This window comes from Glycine soja, chromosome 17, assembly GCF_004193775.1.
Source record: "Glycine soja cultivar W05 chromosome 17, ASM419377v2, whole genome shotgun sequence".
Lineage (NCBI taxonomy): Eukaryota > Viridiplantae > Streptophyta > Magnoliopsida > Fabales > Fabaceae > Glycine > Glycine soja.
Window position 1 is genome coordinate 37,072,337 of NC_041018.1, and position 21,389 is coordinate 37,093,725.

Consider the following 21,389-nt stretch of genomic DNA (forward strand, 5'->3'; position numbering starts at 1 on the left):
TTTTATTTGTAGTCAAGTGGTTCTAGTGCTAGTAAGGCCAGTATATCAATTTTTTTCCAACTTCTAGGTGGATTTTATTTGAGGAGGTTGATGAGAACATTTGGTTAGCAACCTTGATAAAAAAAAAAAATTGGTTCTTCCTTGTAACAATAGGTTGACAATACTTTACTATAATCTTGTATGAAAATGTGTGTTATGCAATATATATACATTAAAGTTGAGGTACTAACCATGGAGAATAACTTTGTTTGATTTAGTGTGTTTGGATTGCATTCAAATCATGATGGAGCATGGTGAGGTGGGTCAAACTTAATTTTGACCATAAGTTTGCATGTTTGGTTATCTTTATATAATCAATTATGGTCATTATACCCCCAAAATCAATTTTGATTCAAAGTATCCAAACAAAATTCTCATAAAAAAATTACTTTTTTGATATTTGTTATCCAAATAAAAACCATGTTATTTCATAATCAATTCTAACCACAATCAATTATGTTCAATAAATTTCATTTAAAATCAATTTTGTCACCACTAATCCAAACATATACCTATTTGGTTCTAATGTTCATCTATGAGTTCAATCTTAATTAGTAAATGGAAATCATAATGCTATCAAGAATTGGTTCTTAAGGAATACTTCTTCTCTGTAATTTGAAGATAGATCTTACCAATATCGAGGAAGCTGAGGCATATCCAAATGAATAAGGAGATTTCTTCTTGCTTCTTCTCCCTAATCTAAAGACAGATCTAAGTGAATAGAAGAAGTAAATAACTGAAGAGGTGCCAAAAAATTTGTCATCCTATCTAGAATAACTATTATGGAATATAATTTTGATATTCCGAAATAGGTATTTTGGAATAAGTTTTTCAGATCCATATACACTTCTGGAATATTTTTCCAGAATAAAATACTCCTCTAGAATGATCATTCCATAACAAGGGTGCTTGGGTGAGGGATATTTTTGTCTGTTGCAGATTTTAGAGGTGGGGAAGAAAAAAGGGGTGCAAGAAGTAAAAGTCTTATTCCAAACGCCATAATTTCCTGGCAACTGCTTGGGGCACCTAGCATTTTTGCTGGGATACCCAGCAGCTTTTAAAAATGATGGGTATTTTTGGTTATAATAATAGGAGGTTTCATTTTTTCATTTCTGTAGCGCCTTTTTTCCGCAAAATCTCACACTCTTAGTGTAAGTTACTTTCATTAGCTTCCATTAGGCTCCGTTTTTTTAGCAATTTTTGTCTCTGGTGGTGCATGTGCATTGTTGACAACGATACGGTGAAGTTGGGTGGTTATTTGTTGTCGGAGAAGATGAGGTACGCAAAAAAAATTTAGAAACATACGGATTGTTGATCCGTAGATTTTAATTTTTTTTAAATCATAAATAAAAAATTTTGAATTATATATTTAATTTGTTGTGTAGTGTAATTTTTTTTAATAGTTTTAGCAATTTTAGAAATATTGATTTGGTGATATTATTTTATAGTGGTATAAAAAAATGTATTTAGTAATTAGATTGGTAAAAAAATGATAATGTATATAAACTTTTAAAAATTGCTAAAACTAACATTAGATTGCTTAAAAATAAATTTAGTAATTAATTGAAAATAATTTAGTAATTAGATTGGTAAAAGTAATATTAGATTGCTTTAACAACTTTGTGTATACATTTAACTAAATTATGTATTTGCATGTTTAACTGAATGATGTATTTATTAGAATTTATATGATATTTTAATGAAGATATCTAGTGAAAATATAGGTTGTGCTAAATGATGTACAATACATTTATTTTTATTTTGTATAGAGCTATATTTATGTCGATAACAAATGAGGTGATCGTATAATTTTTTTAAGTTGTATTTTGTTTATCATTGAATTTGTTAAATGTTTTATTAAGATGGACGAAGAACAGTCGATGTATGATAGTATCATGTTTGAAGAAGTTGATATGAATATTGAAAATGAAAAAGATGCTGGCGTGAAAGTAGAACACGTTGATTGCTCTGATACTTTTAATACTTCTCAGGTATTTGTGTAATTTGTTGTTGGTACAGTAATTATGTTACATAAATGTTTGTTGATGTCAGACGTTTTTTGAATTATGTTATAGTTGTTTGCTTGTCGTGATGAAGTTTTACATTGGACTCGATCGGTGGCTCATGACATTGGATTTGTTGTCGTGATAATGAGGTCAGACACCAATGTTGGCGTTAGAGGAAAGGCCTCATTTATGTTAATAGCTTGTGAAAGGAGTGGTGAGTATGGCCTAAGAAGATTGATTTGGTAAGAATATGCACTGGCACAAAATGTGGATGCCCGTTTAAATTGCATGCGAAGCTAGTTTAGGGAGGAGAATGATGGATGGTGAAATTAATTTGTGGGGTTCACAATCATGAAATGGCAAAGTCATTAGTTAGACATCCATATGCGGGTCGACTAACTAAAGATGAGAAGATTGTTGTTGCTGATATGACAAAGTCCATGGTGAAGTCAAGAAATATTCTTTTGAGGTTGAAGGAGCACAATGCAAACAGATATACAACAATCAAACAAATTTACAATGCCAAACATGCTTACCGTTCTTCCGTAAGAGGGAGTAACACTAAAATGCAACAACTCATGATGTTACTTGACAGAGATCAAGATATTCATTGGCATAGGATGAAGGAGGAAAATGTTGTACGTGACTTGTTTTGGAGTCATCCTGATACAGTCAAATTAACCAATTCTTGTAATTTGGTTTTTTTTTTTATTGACAGTACCTAAAAAACAAATAGGTACAAACTGTCGTTGCTTGATATTGTTGGTGTTACACCAACAAGAATGACATTCTCCGCTGCTTTTGCTTACTTGGAAGGAGAATATCTTAATAATGTTGTTTGGGCTCTATAGTGGTTTCGGGGTCTTTTCATGAGAGTTGATGCACTCCCCGTGGTTATTATCACTGACAGAGATTTGTCTTTGATGAATGAAGTGAAAATTTTATTCTCGGATGCTACGAACTTTCTATGTCAGTTTTACATTGACAAGAATATGAAGACAAAGTGCAAAACCTTGGTTGCTCAAAAGAATGCATGGGATTATGTCATGGAGGCTTGGGGGATTTGGTTGATTGTCGATGTGAGAGTTCTTTTGATGAGTACCTTAAAAACTTTGAAATGGATTGCTCTCCATGACCTATTTTTGTGGACTATGTGTGTCAAACATGGGTGATTCCCCACAAAGAAAAATTTATGAAAGCATGGACCACAACCACTAACAAGTATGAATATCGTTTTTTGTTTGTGTTGATTTGTTTAAGTGTTGACTTAAATGAAAATTTTGCGGTTGTTTATACGTTGTTGTATATTTCATTTGTAGGGTTGAGAGTGTTCATTGGTCATTAAAGAAACTCCTATAAAACTCTGTTGGTGACATATGCAGTGTTTGGGAAGCAATGAACAACATGATGACACTTCAACACACCCAAATTAAAGCATCTTTTGAGACAAGCACGTACGTGGTTGGGCATGTGTTTAAAGTTATCTTGTACAAAAAACTACTTGACATGGTATCAAGGTACGCTTTAAATGAAATTACTGCTGAGTATGAGCGTGTACCTTATGCAGGCACAAACCTTTCACGTTGTGGATGTGTCATGAGGACTACCCATGGTCTTCCATGTGCATGTGAGTTGTCTAAATATGTTGTTGGCTCCATACCACTAGAGACAATCCACATTTTTTGGTTGAGACTTAGTTTTTCAGATCAAGGGTTATGTGAGGCAGAGGTGACCATAACTGAGGAGATGGAAACCATATCGAAACGATTTGAGCAGCTCAATGTTTGTGGCAAAGTACATTTGAAGACAAAGCTGCAAAAAATTGTTTATCCTGATCTGAACTCTATGTGTCCTCCTCTAGAAAAGGTGAAGAACAAGGGTGCTCCAAAAAAACCACTGACCAAACAACAAAAGTCAACAAAACGTGATCCGTCTTATTAGGAGTATGTTGATGCGTTACACTCTGTGCAAAATAGTAATTCTTCAGTGAAACATAGTGCATCATCATCTGAGCAACCAATACAAAGACGGAATATTCTAATGTTGGATCAATTTCATTCATGCATCCAAGACTCTATTGAAAACATTATTGATGTCAAAGCAGATGGTAACTGTGATTATCGGACAATAGCTGCCTTATTGGGTATAGGTGCAAAATCGTGGTCATTGGTGCGCAACCATTTACATAAAGAACTGACAAGCTGGTCGGAAGAGTATATCAACTTGCTTAGTGACATAGAGAGATTTAAGGAATTAAAGTGTTACCTACTTGTTTACGGATTATCTATGGTGATTATCTATGGTGCGTAAGTTTATTGTTATGTCACTTTTTGTTAAAATAACATTTAAGTAACCACTATTTGTTGTTTGTTACATGTAGGTTACCATGGACAAGTGGATGAATATTACGGATATGGGATATGTCATTGTTTCACAATACAACGTGATCATTGATTCTCTTTCACGACAACAAAGTATGACATTTTTTCCTCTTAAAAGTCAGCCACCACCAAATTCTTCGGTGCCTCGTGTAATATGCATTAGTCATGTGTATGAGAATCATTTTGTACAGGTAATTGCATAATTATGATGTTAGTATAAGTGCTGATTATGTAGTTGGTTATCTTACATTGAATCTGTTTGTCGTCATGTAATAGGTTTTTTTACGAGACTATTGTCCTTTACCACCATTGGCGTTGTTGTGGAATACGCATTGTCATTATCAGGCAAAGCAGTGGCCTACCCCATACATAGGTAGAATGCAGCGTTACACAAAGTTGTCTAGGATGAAAACCGAATTTGTTGAATTAGGTGAAGAATGAACATAAAATATGTTATTTCCACTTACATTTGTGTGAATAATTATTTTGTTGACATTCATGTAAATAATAATTTATTTCCACTAATTATTTTAAAAATTTAATCCATAAGTAAGTACTTTTAAAATAATAAGCATACGGTTTCATTAGCTAATGGACACGAATTTAAACATTACATTAACTTACAACATAGTTGAAACAAATCGAAAATGCATCAAAAGCTACAATTAACTAATACTAATTTTGCATTTAATCATGTTGCGACTGAGACATGTCATCTTCCATTTTGATTACTGGTTTACTAAAAACAGCTAAAATTTTTATTGGGCCAAATTGTTTCCAGTAATTAGACTATACTAAGACCTTCAGCATGTCATTGTTAGTTTTCAGCTCAATAATTTCAAGTTTGATAACTTTTTTTGAATACCCAGAATGACCTGGCTGTCAAAAAAACAATCGCCTTACCATTTGTGATTCATGAATACCATAAGGAGGAATCCCTTAAGGTGCAACTTACTTGATCACATCCTTTAGTCCATTGATGCTACATCCCGAAGGAATGTCAAATCTTTTTGAATTTTTTCCTGTGAACGAGTAACCCACAAAGTCGTGTTGGCATGACATGTTCCACCTCTCGTTGTAATATAGCAGGGCATCATGAGTAGAAGTCATAGTGGCATGAAGTAAGTTTAATATATCATCCGATGTTCTACCAATGGTACATAATAACTCAATCGGGCCAACACACGAGTATTGATCATTACACATTAACATTGTGTTAACATCATCATCATTTTTCAATTACATAGATTGAAAGGCAAATTGGTTACCTGTATCTGCGAAAGGTGCTGCCGGTAGTAAATTTCATCCAAATATTGATCGTCGGTTAGTTGAAGGGTATTGTGCATTTTGTTTTTTAGCGTTTCAAAACCACAATCATTAGGTACTCGAATATGTATCGGAGTGGAACTTTGGAAATAAACACCAGATTGGTTGTGAATAATCGATCCATTCAGAAAAATAAAAGCTAATCTAGAGTTGACAATGATCTGACTACTCGTTTCTCCCAAAAATGCCATAGTTTCTTGTAAGATTTGGTTTCTAAAGGTAGATTGGGCGAGAATGTGTGATTTTTGAGAGTCCTGGTGTGATATATATAGATGTTGTTCACTGAGATTGCTTGTGTTATTTTTTTAAAAAAATAAACACGTGCCACTTCCTATGTGTTGTCAAGTACAACAATGTTGTGTCATGCTTTAATTTTACATCAAACAAGCATTGTTACTATTAGAAATAAAACAACTGAGCAGTCATTTCTATGTCAGTACGTACGTGTAGTATTCATTTTTTTAAACAGACGCATGTGATTCATAGTTTATTGTCAACTTTGAGAATGATTTATGATGCTTCAATGTTACAAAAAAACATACATTCGTAATTTGTTATGGACAAATTAATTTATTCTTCAAATCAACATTAACGACTAATTAACGATATACGAATGAAAAAAATTATTATAAAATAATTAAAAACGTGTCCATAAGTAACGCACCAAAATTATAAATTAACCAAATTCAAAATCAATACAAAATGTACCAAATAAATAAATTATCCAAAAAATTAAAATTGACATATATAAGGAAAACAAAAAAAACAAAAAAAAACAACTTCAAAGTCTGTACGTCGCCTACGTCTCGATCTGTGACCTACAGTTGGTTGGCTAATGCAGCTTCTTGTGATGCTTAAACATTCTTCAACAACAGTATAGACTTTTGTTCCTTCGGTCAGGATCCTCGGGTTCAGAAGTCTCTCCAACTTATCAGCAATTATTACATAACCATCCTAGTAAGTGAAAAAAAAAAACAAACATAACAATTGTTAGTAATAAAATAGAAAAGAAAACAACGAACACAAAATACTAAAAAAAAAATATTACTACTGCATGTCCAAGATGATGTACGCCAACGTCTGCTTCATCAAGTGCCACTGCCACCGCTTGCTGATGCACATCTGGTTCAACAAATGTGTCATATTGCTGAACCGGCGGAACTCTAGGAGGATCCCCTAGTTGTGTCGGGCTCATGAATGGGTGCAAAATCATGTAGAATCAATCCATGTAATCTGACAAATACTAGCTAGGCACTACACAAATTTTCCCTACAGGTGCAATGTAGTCACTGAACTACATCCATCTATCATCCATTTCTTCAATAGAGACCGAAGGCGCAGTAGGATGTGGCGGAATAGTCTGGATGTATGCAAACTGTCGTAGAACCCTCTTCGAGCGGTGAATGACCGTCAAGGGACCCCATCTGAGATGACCGAAAAATAATGAGATGACCTCAAATTCTCTAAGTGAATGGTGGTCACCATACGGAATCCAGCACACTACGTCATGGGTCAGTCTGTCCAGACACCTGTGATACATCGACACAGGCAATGCTTTGCCTAAGGTCCATTGGCATGCACACAGTCTTCTCTCGTCGTAATCCTCGGTAGCTAGGGCGGAACCAATGGATGAGAAATGTTCGTAGATCCAACACTAAATATATTTTGCAAACATATTCATTAAAATACGAGACAACATATAATAATCAATGCCAATGAAAAAAAATCATAACATTTGAACTAACCTTTAATAGAGTGATATATCCTGCAAGCTGCCTCACCGTGCTCTTTGATGCCTCATTTAAATTATCATACATGTACACAAGTGCAGCAGCACCCCAAGCGTAAGTCCCACTCTGCATCAAGTCACGCAGTGCATCCAAGAATACCCCATGCACGTGTGTGGCATCTTGTTAGCAAAGAGTGTGTATCCAAGCAGATGCAACAAATATGCCCGCGCTGCTACAATCCAATGACATGCATCGATTTTCATCTAATACACGTCTCGAAACCACAATAGTCGAACATAAGAGTCATGACATTGAATTATCTTCGCTCTTGCCTCTGTAGTGTCGACCTCGAGTAATTCTACCAACATGTCGACAACATCATCGACATGAAGTTGCTTGAAGCTGTGGAATGCCCCTACGATAGGCAAATGTAGCAATGATGCCACGTCATCCAAGGTGATAGTCACCTCTCCGACGGGTAAATGGAAACTACTAGTTTCCTTATGCCAGCATTCCATAAAAGCAAACATTAGTCCTCAATCGCCTATATCTAGGGAACATGCTATCAAAGGACTTAGTTCGCTAGCAGCCACAAGGCCTTCAATCTCTGGAGCAGGCCTCCCGAACTTAGCCATCTTCCTTCCATGGGAAGATAGCTTCACCTCAGGACGTTCCTGCGAACAATAATATCGATCATGTAAAAAAAATAATTAAGTTGTAAACTACGTATTTTATGTTTTCTAAGAATTACATACCTCTCCATTCCAGACTCTCAGAGCAATATGATTTTCAAAATATCTCAGAACTAATGTGTCATGAGGTCCGCCTGGAAAACCCTCAACATCAATAATCACTTCTTCAACAGGTGTTTCTTATTGCTCTTCGTTCAATTCCTCCGTGGCAGTAGGAGGATCCTCAACAACACACTCTTGTTGTCATTGCCTACAAGCAGATGTTGTAGGCCTTCGCCGCTAGGGCATCATCGTCACTCACCTCTCTCCTCCCAGGGCTTTCCTATTCCTCGGCCTAAAGCACGACCAACACCTCTAGTTCTAACCATTATTTGCACAATATTTTTTAAACTATTTTGAATTTTTGTTTCAATCATTTTTTAAAACTAACTAAGAATGTTAAACTATTTTCAATTTTTGTTTCAATCAACTATGTTAAAATATTTTGAATTTTTGTTTTCAATCCTTTTTAAAAAAATAACTAACAATTTTAAATTATTTTAAAATCTTGTTTCAATATTTTTTTTAACTAACTAACAATTTTAAAATATTTTAAATTTTGTATTCATTTTTTGAAAAATAACTAAAAATTTTAAAATATTTAAAATTTTGTATTCGTTTTTTATAAAATAACTAACAATTTTAAAATATTTTAAATTTTGTATCCATTTTTTTTAAAATAACTAACAATTTTAAATTATTTTAAAATATGCTTTTAATCATCTTTTAAAACTAACTAACAATTTGAGTATATTTTAAATTTTGCTTTCAATCATTTTATAAAACTAACTTACATTTTTAAAATATTTTAAATTTTGTTTTCAGTCATTTTTTAAAAATAACTAACAATTTAAAATTATTTTAAAATATGGTTTTAATATTTTTTTAACTAACTAACAATTTTAAATATTTTAAATATTGTATTCTCTTTTTAAAAAAATAATTAACAGTTTTAAATATTTTAAATTTTGTATCCATTTTTTTAAAAATAACCAACAATTTTAAATTATTTTAAAATATGATTTTTAACGAACTAACAATTTTAAAATATTTTTTTACTCATCTTCTAAAACTAACTAACAATTTTAGTATATTTTAAATTTCGCTTTCAATCATTTTTTTAAAACTAACTAACATTTTAAAAATATTTTAAATTTTGTTTTTAGTCATTTTTTAAAAATAACTAACAATTTTAAATTATTTTAAAATATGGTTTCAATCTTCTTTTTTAACTAACTCACAATTTTAAAATATTTTAAATTTTTGTTTAAATCAATTTTAAATTTTTTTTAAACTAACTAAAAAATTATTTTATAATTTTTTTCACCAATCTAATTATTAATCTAATTTTTTATTGTTTCTATACCACTATAAAATACCACTACAAAATAATATCACCAATCAATCCCTATAAGACTATTGCTAATATATAAAAAATACTAAAACATAACAAACAAAAAATAAATCACAAAATAAATTTAGAATTAACAAAATTGTAAAACTAAATCAAAAACTAAATTAACATTTTTTTTTAAAAAAAAGTCATACGGCTTGGCAATCCGTATGACCATACGGATCAGCAATCCGTATGGGTAATACAGATTTTCAATCCGTATGATTTTTTCACAAAAAATTTGCCTCTCCCTTAGCATTTACAGACAACACAAAACCATCACAAACATCACCAACGACATGACGAATGAAGGAGCAGCAATGCACAAACAACATAATGCACAAACAATAGGAGCATACTTACCTCAAACGAGAATGAAAAAGACAACGAAGAAGAAGCAGGAACCACGATGAAGAAGAACAACACCCACGAAGAAGAAGAACTAGCAACAGAGGAAGAAGAAGCAAGGAACGCGAACAAGCAGCACGAGCAGATGCAGAACAAGCAGCACAAATGGAGGGAGAAGAAGTAGCACGAACACGAAGAGGAAGAAGAAAGATAGCAGCGCAGAGGAAGAATAAGGATTGTGGCGCACAGTGAGTCATACGGACGAGTCACTATTCCTTTTAGGCAAAAGGTGAAGGGCATTTTAGCCCTTTCACCTTCATTGCTGGTGTCCCAGCAAAAACACTGGGTGCCCAAAACAACGGCCTAATTTCTTACTAAGCCGTGAATGTGACCCTTAAATTGACTCAACCCAGATACTAGCAATAGGTTGAGAGCAACTATAGGGATTTTCTTCCTACATCCCAACATTTTTTCCAATACACCCAACTACATATAACTCATTCGGATTAACCATACGGATTATGGATTGACCTTATGGAAAAAGAAATAAAAAAGCGTAAAGTTACAATTTTTTAAAATATGTTGGACGTAAATAAAATTTATTAATTCTAGGAAGAATAACCCATAACTACAAACAAAGAAACAAATGGCCCACAAATAAGATGACCATCAAATTTTTACCCTAAAACCAAGAAGAATTGGAAGCAAAGGCTCAGATTCCTCTATCTATCCATCCATCATCACCTTCGTACAACATCGGCTCAGATTCCTCTAGAATTTTATTTCCTGCTCCTATTCTAAATTTGCTAATTAAAAAAATACTATTAACACTTATACTAATATTTATGTATCATTAAGTAAAATTCTATCTTGCCAACTTTACTACACAATCTAATTTCTTTATATACTATTGAAACTAATATAAAGAAAAACTAATATAAAATCTCTTACAAAATAAATTTTATAAATATATCAAAACATTATGTTGCTATTGTTTGGCATATTATTATTTTATACAAATTATATATTTTTTTATTAAAGACAATCATATTCAAATTAAATAAAATTATTGTCAATGACAAGAAAAAATTCTAAATATTAATATAATACAATTATACATTTAAGATTTATATTTAATACAATTAATTCATAAACATGTTAATATTATTATTACATGAATTTAATGCCATGTTTATCGCTAACACACATCTTGATCCAAAATCATGATACTACTTTTACATTACATTACTTGCAATGTTACTACTAATATCATCTTATATCTTATATTATTATATTATATCATATGAACTCGATAGGCTTCTGAGTCGGTTTGTTACTTTCTTTCCTGTATTTTTTTTTTCCTTTCTTTTCAATAGAAAAAAAAAAAAAAGCAAAAGCTCTCAAACAACAATTTCTGCTGGGTCTTCTCTTCAGAGTCAGACTCTAAAAGCAAGCATCTATCTTATTGATGGAAGCGTGTTTTGGTTATTTTATTTCATTTCATGATTCATGATCATCATCATCATCTTCTCTCGACAAAATCAATAACTGTCCACTTCTACTTCTTTTCACGTTTTCAATCGTTCTTGTCTTTGTTCTTTGATCTTCATTCATTCTTTTTTCGATCACCTCATTCTTAAAGAGAAACCATCAATAACCACCCTTCAGTTTCCGCAACAATCAATATTTTGTTTTTGTTTTCAAAAGATTGAATTTTAACCTTCTTTGAAAAAAATATCCCATCACCACCGTTATGTTGCTAAGAAACCCTTCTTTATACACAAACCCAGAACCCTGCCAGCACCTTGCTGAGTACAAGCTCAAGCATGGCTTCGATGGCTACAAAGCCATCCAAAAGCTCCTTGTGATTTCTCCAATTGGGAAAGCCAGTGTCAAGAAACCCAACACAAAGGTACCCAGATGCGGTTTCTGTAATGGGTGTGAAGGGAGATTCTATCTATGCCTGATTTGTTCTTCATTTTCATGTTTGGATCACACCCTTTTGCACCCTCAATCAGAAACAGGTCATGCTGTCTTTGTGGACATTGAAAGGGCTGAACTTTTTTGTGGGGTGTGCCGTGATCAATTGTATGACCCTGATTTTGACCAAGTTGTGATGTCTAAGCACTCATTGGGGGTGGCAAGTGGTGTCACTGGGAATGAAAGCATTGGCCAGAGATTGATCAAGAGGAGGAGATTGGCTTCTGGTGTTGTTGGATTGGATTTGCAGAAATCTAAGTGTAGAGTTTCCACCAAAGATCTGAGGGAAAAATCGTGTTACCCTGTGGGGTTGAGGGGGTTGAACAATCTTGGTAGCACGTGCTTCATGAATTCGGTGTTGCAAGTGTTGCTAAATGCACCTCCTTTCAGGGACTATTTCCTGAGTGGTGGACACCGGTTGGAGGCTTGTCATCACAGAAGAACCGCGGATCTGATGTGTTGTTTGCTTTGTGATGTCAATGCTATTTTTTCGGCTGCGTATTCGGGGGATCGGAGTCCGTATAGTCCTGCTCAGTTTCTCTACAGGTCTGATACTGCTCTGTGTCATACTCATAATCTTGCATTCTAGATTTTGTGTAATGAAAAATAGTGGCTGGCATTTATCAGAGGGATATAGTTATCTGCTTCAGTTTGCTTTTATGGTGCTTTTAAATGTTCCTGTTGAAAGAAATTGGTTCATTTGTGAATTACTTGATTTTGAGTTCTCTGATAGTTATTATGAGATATAGTTCATGGTGAATACTGAATAGTATCTTTGAGAATTTGGTCTTTGATCAAACCCAATGGCATCATGTGATCCATGTAGCGGACCTCACAAAGTGGGATTTTGTTGTTGTTGAGTTTTCTGATGGTCAAACCAGCTGGAGATGAATTTGTTTGAATAAGTTTTAGAAAAGAGGAAATTCATTGATTCCATGAGCTGGTCCATTGTTATGAAAATATGCGATTTGGTCTGACTGAAGTAACAAAAGTGGCATGTTCTCTAGTGAAGGTTTCTGTGACTAAAGCAAGCATGTTTTTTGAGCACATATGCTGTCTGTTGGCTTTAACTAGTTGGTTTTCATGATAAGTTTATAGTTGATAATCTGTTTGCATGAATATAGTTGCAAGTTAGCTGGAGCAATGCCAATTGAAACCAAAATCTTTTATGGCTTTGGATTTGGACCCATTGTGTTGCTTTGGTGCTCAAATTCTTGTTTCTTTTTGAATGGTGAAAATTTTTGTTTATGTTTCAAGCTGGTGGCAGCATTCAGCAAATTTAGCATGTTATGAGCAGCAGGATGCTCACGAGTTTTTCATTTCGATGTTAGATGCTATCCATGAGAAAGAGAGCAAAACAAGGAATGGAAGCAAAGGTAATTAAATGCTGAGATTTGGTGTTTCCCTACAACTTTGTTGTCCTATATGCACAATGCTACTTTGTGTTATAGTTGTAGCTTTTCCATAATGATCCACGTTATCTAAAATAATGGTAATAATTTTAAAAAATGCTGATTTAACTGGCCGGGAGGTTCAGTCTGTGAACACATGAACAACTTTGACACCAAATATTCATTCTGAATTTTTTGCTGTCTGGGAAACGTTGTGTGTATATATCTAGTTTTTCTCTTAGAAAATGTAGTGTTGTCACATTGCTCAGTTGTTATGTTTTACTCAAATGCATGATGTGTGTGGTATACAGGTAATGGAGACTGTCAATGCATTGCTCATAAGGTGTTCTATGGGTTATTGAGATCAGATGTTACCTGCATGGCCTGTGGATTCACCTCAACAACCTATGACCCTTGTGTGGACATTTCACTTAACTTGGATACCAATGTCTCTTCAACAGAAAAGGGTAAAAAACTTACCAAACAAAATGAGGATGGCAGTATGTCTACACTTTTTGGTTGTTTAGATTTATTCACAAGGCCAGAGAAGTTGGGGTCAGACCAGAAACTTTACTGCCGGAATTGTCGGGAAAGGCAGGACTCGTTGAAGCAAATGTCTATTAGAAAGCTTCCATTAGTACTTAGTTTGCATGTAAAACGATTTGAACACTCCTTTGTTAAAAAGTCTTCAAGAAAAATAGATCGCTACCTACACTTCCCATTTTCCTTAGATATGTCCCCATATCTGTCCTCCTCAATCCTCAGAGCCAGATATGGAAATAGAATTTTTAATTTTGGGGGTGATCAATCAGATATGTTTTCTGAGTTTGAGATTTTTGCAGTGGTGACACATTCGGGGACGCTCGAGTCTGGCCATTATGTTTCTTTCGTGCGTTTAAGGAATCAGTGGTACAGATGTGATGATGCTTGGATAACTGTGGTTGATGAGGCTACAGTCAGAGCCTCACAGTGTTACATGATTTTTTATGTGCAAAAGTTGCAGCACAATAAAGCAAATGAAGACCCGAGTCATGTGCCAAATTCCCCCGGAAGAGAGCTATTTCTTCCTATTGCTGGATTTTGCTAGCGAGGATGATTATAAAGTGAGTACATGACAATCAAAGAGTGGATTATAATGTGTGTTTTCTGTAGCATTGAAAACCAGCTCAATGCTCGGCGAGGGAATTTACTTTCTTCTGATTTTCCCTCAGGTTTGGAGAATCACACTTCACAGTTAACAAGATTGATTTGCAATATGCATCTTAAAGTTTCGGACTGCTAAAACCCGGATATGCGAATGAGAAGCCAGGTTGCTAATTTGATTCTAATTTTGAATATTTGCATTTGGTTATGTCATTGAAAGCATTGAAACAAAGAACAACTCCTTCACAACTTTTCACAACATGCTTACTCAAATTCTTTGCTTACAGGTAGTCGTGTACATAACTCTTTTCAACTGATGCTAACCAAAGTTGTTCGAAAACCATTATTACTCTTCTGTCTCCACCAAGTAAAGCATGGAGAAAAAGAAAGTTAAGGGCAAAAAGGTGATTATGTGGATGACTGTCTCTGATTCCTGTGTCTAACAAGGACATTGTAATAATACTCATAGTCCAATGTGCACATTGCATTTTGTCTGCCTTTTATTGTGAGAGTGCAGATTACTTAAATGGGTTTCTTCTTTGGTGCACAATAGACAAGGGTTTTGTTGAAGGCAAGTTTATTCTTTTAAAGTTGATTTGAGGAAATATTATCGCTCTAACTTTAAGTTATGTTTGCTGGTTGAGTGAAAAATGCTGCTATGTTATTAATAATATCTGATATTGAAGGCAAGAAAGTAGTTCATTGATAATCGGATGACATGATGTCACTATATTAGATGTATTGAAATTCAAACGTGCAAGATAATTTGGAATCAAAGGCTGAAAAATGGATTTCACTATTTCTGACTCTAGCATTTGGAATCAAAGAGTTTAATTTGTATATATTGTCAGTTTATTCAATAGGAAGTTTACTTTATAGTCTCATATAAAAAAAATATTTTATACTGGCGTATATAAATTAAAACACTTTATAATTCAAGATTTGGTGTTTAAAGAACATGCCATCTGCTTAGTAATATTAGTAGCTCAGTATCTCCTCTTGTCTGTATCAGAAAGGAAGATGTGGTTACATAAAGTAAATTATCTATACTTTTGTAATAGCTATTCTCTTGCAGTTCATTTTTTAAATTTACAAAAGATTAAAAACTTAAAACAGGGAGAAAATGACCATATAAGGACAGGTGTTATTATTACAATGAAAGGGTAAGCATTACAGAATAATAAAAAAAATATTTCAGCTCCTTCCAATGGGCCCTCCCTAAAACATAAAAAAGAGAAAAGATATAAAGGTTAAGAACACGCTTAAAGATGAAGAAATGGTGAGGTATCCAACTAAGAAAAAGTAGTGCTAGCCTTCCATAGACAGGTAAGGGCTATTTAGGATTGATACTTGACCAGGGGGGGGGGGGGGGGGGGGGGTTCAAAGAGTGATATCCTTTTTTTTCTTATGTATGATGATGATTTGATTTAATGGTGGCCCTCCAACTTTGGGGCTATTCATTATTCAGTGGTGTCCTTGATCATTATTACTTCCTCCTCTTATTTTATTCGATGGTAAAAAAAAGTACAACAAATTTAGAACATAGATGGATGGTTTTAGGATATGGACCAAAATAATAGAAGATGGTCTTTTTGAGGACATGAAAAAACCCGTGCTAAACAGATCTCAAGTTTTAAGCTATAAAATTAGCAACTACTATAGATATTATATAGACTAAGCAAGCCTACATACGGTACCTAGCAATAATTAGTAAGTTTACTGCTGAGTGCCTAAATCAAATGATGTGGAGTTTTCTATCCTAATAAGAGGAAATGGATTCGAGTTTTGGATATATAATTATCTTAAATACTTTAAAGAAGAACTTTGTATTTATAGTTTAATTCAAGCTAATCACAATTATTTAATAAAAATTTAAATAATTTATATTTTATTTGCATAAATTTAACTAGAAATTATGTAATTGAAAAGTAAATTATTTAATTTTTGTTCAATTGTGTACAATGACGATAGTAAAATTTGAATGTGTGATAAATAACAACTCAATTCCTTGTTTATTTTTGTGTATAATTAAGACAATATAATTTGAATATAAAACTCGTGAATATTAATCTAACCCTTCACTATTGGACTGATTCTAGTAATTACTAATTCTCCAATTAAGACTACATGTTACTAACATGGTGTAACATGATTGATAGATAATCTTATTCATTAAACATGTCGTCATGAGTTCAATGCTCTGGTTCACAAATAAGACTAATATTAATGTTGACTATACAATCATGTACAAATTATCAAAATTGGAGATTATTTAAAATCATATAACCACTTAAAAGAATTATGAGCTTATAATTTATTTTTGATCATTTTGATAGATTCTATCGTTGTTATTTTGCTCTTCTATCTCGCAATCGTAAATCTCTCGCTTGAAATTTCTCTTATTAAATAAAAATCCTAATGTATGGTACATTCTTGCTTTCACGGTTACACCTTTCAAGGATAGAGTTCGTGTTCAACCAATGAGTCATATTGGGTTATTGAATGGTGTTTGACTACTTGGTGAGTGGATTTAGTGGAAATTTAAGTCCTAGTGACAGAAGACTTTTTTTTTCCTTTTAGTGAAAGAAGGTAAAGGTATGTGAAAGAAAGAATTACTACAAAACAAAAGATTTTATCCACCCACCAAGTGTGATAGACTACGACCCTTGGTGTTTTAAAGTACTTCTATTTTTTTATTTTTTTATCACATAGATTAATACTTGAATCAGATATCTAGAATTATATGCTTAAAGGATCTTAGTTAATGTTTATATGAATCTTGACATTATCAACAACTTGTTGATTTTAGTTAACTGACTTCACTCCTTAAATAAGATTTTATATTTAAATTTTTGAATGAAAATAAAAGTAATTAAAAGAATAGATTTCTTACCAAAACTAATCAATCAAATCTTTTGATAAATATTTATCATTAGTAAAATTAATAAATATTTTATATTAATATTATGATGAGAAAAAAAATATTAAGATTTTTTTATGAATGATGAATCTTGACAGTATGCTAGTTTATATATATTTTATTGAATATAAATTATCTTATTCAAATTGATTTTTGTAAAAGAAAGAACTTCGATGTTTTCTAGAAAGAATATTAAAAAAATAGCACAAAAACTAATTGAAAGTTAAGTGCCTAAATTAACATTTATTTCAGATAAGAATGACGTTTTCTAGAACATAGGATAAAACTTAATAATGTGTTAGAAAAAACAATTTGGATGGATTCTTTGTTTCTTCCAATTTTTTATTGCGTACGGCTTACCTAATATTATGAGCCGCGTTTTAGCTGGCAACAGCATTGCCCGAAAATAACTGATTGATAAAACTATGACATGAGACAGTCCTGTGGAAAAGTAATTAAAAAAAGGGAACCAAGTTAAGTGAACTACCACCTAATAGTAATGACCTAATCAAGTCAAAGTTTTTTTCTTTTCCATTTGCAATTATCTTCAGCAAAAGGTTAAATATTATTTTTTGCTTTTATGTTTTAATATTTTTTTTACATTAAATTTTAAAAATCTCATTTTGATCTTTCATATTTTTTTTGAATGATTTGATTTTGGTCTTTTTTTTAATGAAACATTAAATATGTTAATAGAAAAGCATGACATGTCTATTAATGTTGATTGAGATGATGATATGACATGTTAAATGATATCATTTTAGATGATTCTATTTTAGTCTTTTATGTTTTTAAATGATTTTATTTTGGTACTTTAAGTTTTTTAAATTGTTTCATTCTAGTTTTTCAAGTTTACAAAATGGTACATTTTAACAATTAGGGGTGGAAGTAGGTTAGGTTGTTCGTCCGGAGCCTATGGCATGACTTGTTTAAGGTTTGACCTAACCGAGTTCATTTAGCAAAAATACTAAGTTCAATTTTTTTTAAAAGTCTATTTAGTTAAATAGGTCATCACATGTCTTAAGAGAAATCTATTAAGCCTGACAGACAGACCCATTTAACAATATTATTTTATAATAAAAATATTATTAATAATATAATATATAATATTATAATTATTTTATTTAAATTACAAAATTATTTTACTAGTTTAACGACTAGAATTTTAATTAATGTTTGAAATAAGTTAATTCGTACAAGCATAGGTGGGTTGCAGGAACATAGACTTTTTTCTTTTGGCAAGATTTAAAAAATTTTGGTAGCATTTCACATGTAATGTTTGTATGCAAATTTTGCTCATATATTGTGATTTAAACTTTTCTTTGATGTTTTTAATGAAAAAAAATTGTTTTTATTCAAAAAAAAATATTTTTTTACACTTTTTAATATGAATAACAAGCTCAAAATTTGACTAAAAATATAAAATAGGTCATAAAAGACTTAGGTAGGGTTCGACCCAGTCCAACCCATCTCTACCCATAATAACAATTGTATATGATGTGAGAATTGGCCATTGCATGGACCACCTTGATAGGTGATCCATTATGGATCAAGATTCTTGCCTCTTAGATTAAATTTAGTATTGTAGATCATCCTACACAAAATCTTTCACCCCCTCCCAGAACTTGCCATTTGCCACTGTCAAAATTTGCAACTAATTGCGGCGTTTTCCCCCGCCACCTCCACCTTCTTCTCTAGCGAGAAAAAGAGTGAGAGAACAACTTCTTCTCTGACGATAATGATATTTTTTCTGCTTCATCTCCCCTCCAACAACCTTGTCCTCCACACACCTTTATGCCACCACCCACCACAACCACAATTGTCTTTGTCACACACCAATCCTCCACTTCGCTCCCCCCTACTTCCCCAAATCTCAATTATGAGAATTAAAAAATCTACAAGCAAAAAATATAAAACACTACATTATATCGATTCATTCAACTCTTTATCATCTTCCTCATTCCAAAATCAAAATTGAATTTATAGTCCACACAAATCAATTTCAATTACCAGACTAGGGGAAAGTATCAATCAAGAGCACGATGAAATCATCGAGTAGGTGACTGAGCTTCTTCTCCTCCTTTTCCCTGATCTCCTTGAGTCAAGATTATTGTGGTCGTTACAAATTTAACGAGAATTGTATCTTGTGATAAATTAGTTACGAATTACTTGCTGATATTTTTATAGTTAATTGTAATTGATAATATTACTCATATTTTGATGGTAAGGATTAAAAGGAAATTAAAATATAAAGTATAGAGACTAAAAATACCACTTTCAAACTATAGGGACTAAAAGAAAATTAAAATATAAATTCAAAGGACTAAAAAAATCACTTTCAAACTACATGGATTAAAAGAGAATTAAAATGTAAACTATAAGAACTAAAAAGATAAGAATTCTAAAACTATAAGAATCAAATGAGTAATTATACCCTTTAGGTTAAATTACTGATTTGGTCACAAACTTTAATATAAAAAAAGAAACATAACATTTATTAATTATAATAACATATTTAACAAACTAGTGATGTGGAGATAAAATTCTTAGAAATAGATTAATCACATCTTAGTCATCATAAATCCCTACCACTCTAAACATATGGAAAACATCACCAAAAACACCAACAATTCTAGTCAATTTGACTAGTATTTCTTTGCCATCAATGCAGCCAAAAATGGAGAGCAGTTTTGGAATTCGAGGGTCCTGAAATATTAATACTTTAAAATTTAAAATATATTTTGAAAAAAGTATGCTTTTGAATATTCAAATAAATGACTTCAAGGATAATAAGTAATAAATATTATTATCGTCATTTCATCCATTATTGACTAAATTCCAACAACTTTCCCAAATAGTTCTTCCATATTAACATCAGTAAAGGAAAACACAAGAGGTTTTTTTTTTTTTTTTTTTTGCTGAATAACACAAGAGGTATTGTCATCACCTAACCTCACACTTAGGTCATACCATAAAAAATAAAAAATAATGAATTAACAGATTAGAACTAAATATCTATAAATATACCTTCATATTTTAACTTATAATATTATTAATTAGAATGATAATAAATGCATTATTAATATTAATTTTAATATAATTATACATTACTTTAAATATTAACTATTTTATGATTATATTATTAACATATTATATTAAAATAAATATTAATATTATGATAAATAAAGAAGATAGAACCATACAGACTACAAAATCTAATATTAGGTTAAGAAACTATACTACGTGACTCATATTTAATGTTATTTTTTACATTTAATAATTAATAATTAAAATAATGAAGGTGCCAAATTATCTCTATGATGATAGCTAAGAGGCATTACTTTGGAATTTGTATTTATTCTTTTACAAAAAAATGAAATTAAATAATCTATTAAAGTCATACCAGAGAATGAGAGATTTTATCACATGTTTCACAATACCAGTGATCAAACTAAATGTTAACATGGTTCATACATCTACTTTTATAAATCCACCAATTTTCTTTCTATTCCACAGACACAACTTTTTAGCCCCGACAAGAAGGAAACCATGTTATAAATGTAGTATAGAAAAAATGTCAACCACTAAATAATAATATAATACTTTGCATTATAAATTCTTAAATATTTATCTACATCTAAAAAATGATATGATGAGCAATCACATCGACGTTTGGTAATTGATGCAGCTTGATCTTATTGTTAAAAACAAAAACAAAAATCATCTTTTAATGACACATTTTCCTTAGGACCTTCCAATATCTGAAGCTTCATGTTCTTGTGAAATCTTTTGGTTATCATGCTACGAAAAATGGAAATAATAATAAACAACATATTCAATAACAATTAGAATATTAATAACAAATTTTTACTAAAGAATTGAAACTTTGTGAAAGTAATTAAAATAAGACCAAATCTTTGCTCCTAATATCTTTTTGTCAACTCTCTGACTTCCTCAATATCAGGATTAAATGATACTTTGGTAGCATTCATGTAACTCTC

General features: G+C 32.0%; 1 protein-coding gene across 2 annotated transcripts; it reads left to right on the plus strand.

The window, feature by feature from the left end:
• Positions 1-11,282: 11,282 nt before the first annotated feature.
• On the plus strand, positions 11,283-15,177 carry LOC114393663 (ubiquitin carboxyl-terminal hydrolase 22-like). Of its 2 annotated transcripts, XM_028355048.1 has the most exons (6): positions 11,283-12,480; positions 13,192-13,310; positions 13,637-13,792; positions 14,168-14,428; positions 14,537-14,634; positions 14,756-15,177. In XM_028355048.1, exons 1-4 carry the CDS (start codon positions 11,708-11,710, stop codon positions 14,410-14,412), a joined length of 1,293 nt encoding a protein of 430 aa, XP_028210849.1. In that variant the 5' UTR covers positions 11,283-11,707; the 3' UTR covers positions 14,413-14,428; positions 14,537-14,634; positions 14,756-15,177. The 2 variants fall into 2 exon arrangements, with proteins under 2 accessions (XP_028210849.1, XP_028210848.1); XM_028355047.1 differs by having other exon boundaries at positions 11,285-12,480; positions 13,637-14,428.
• The last annotated feature ends 6,212 nt before the right edge of the window (positions 15,178-21,389 follow it).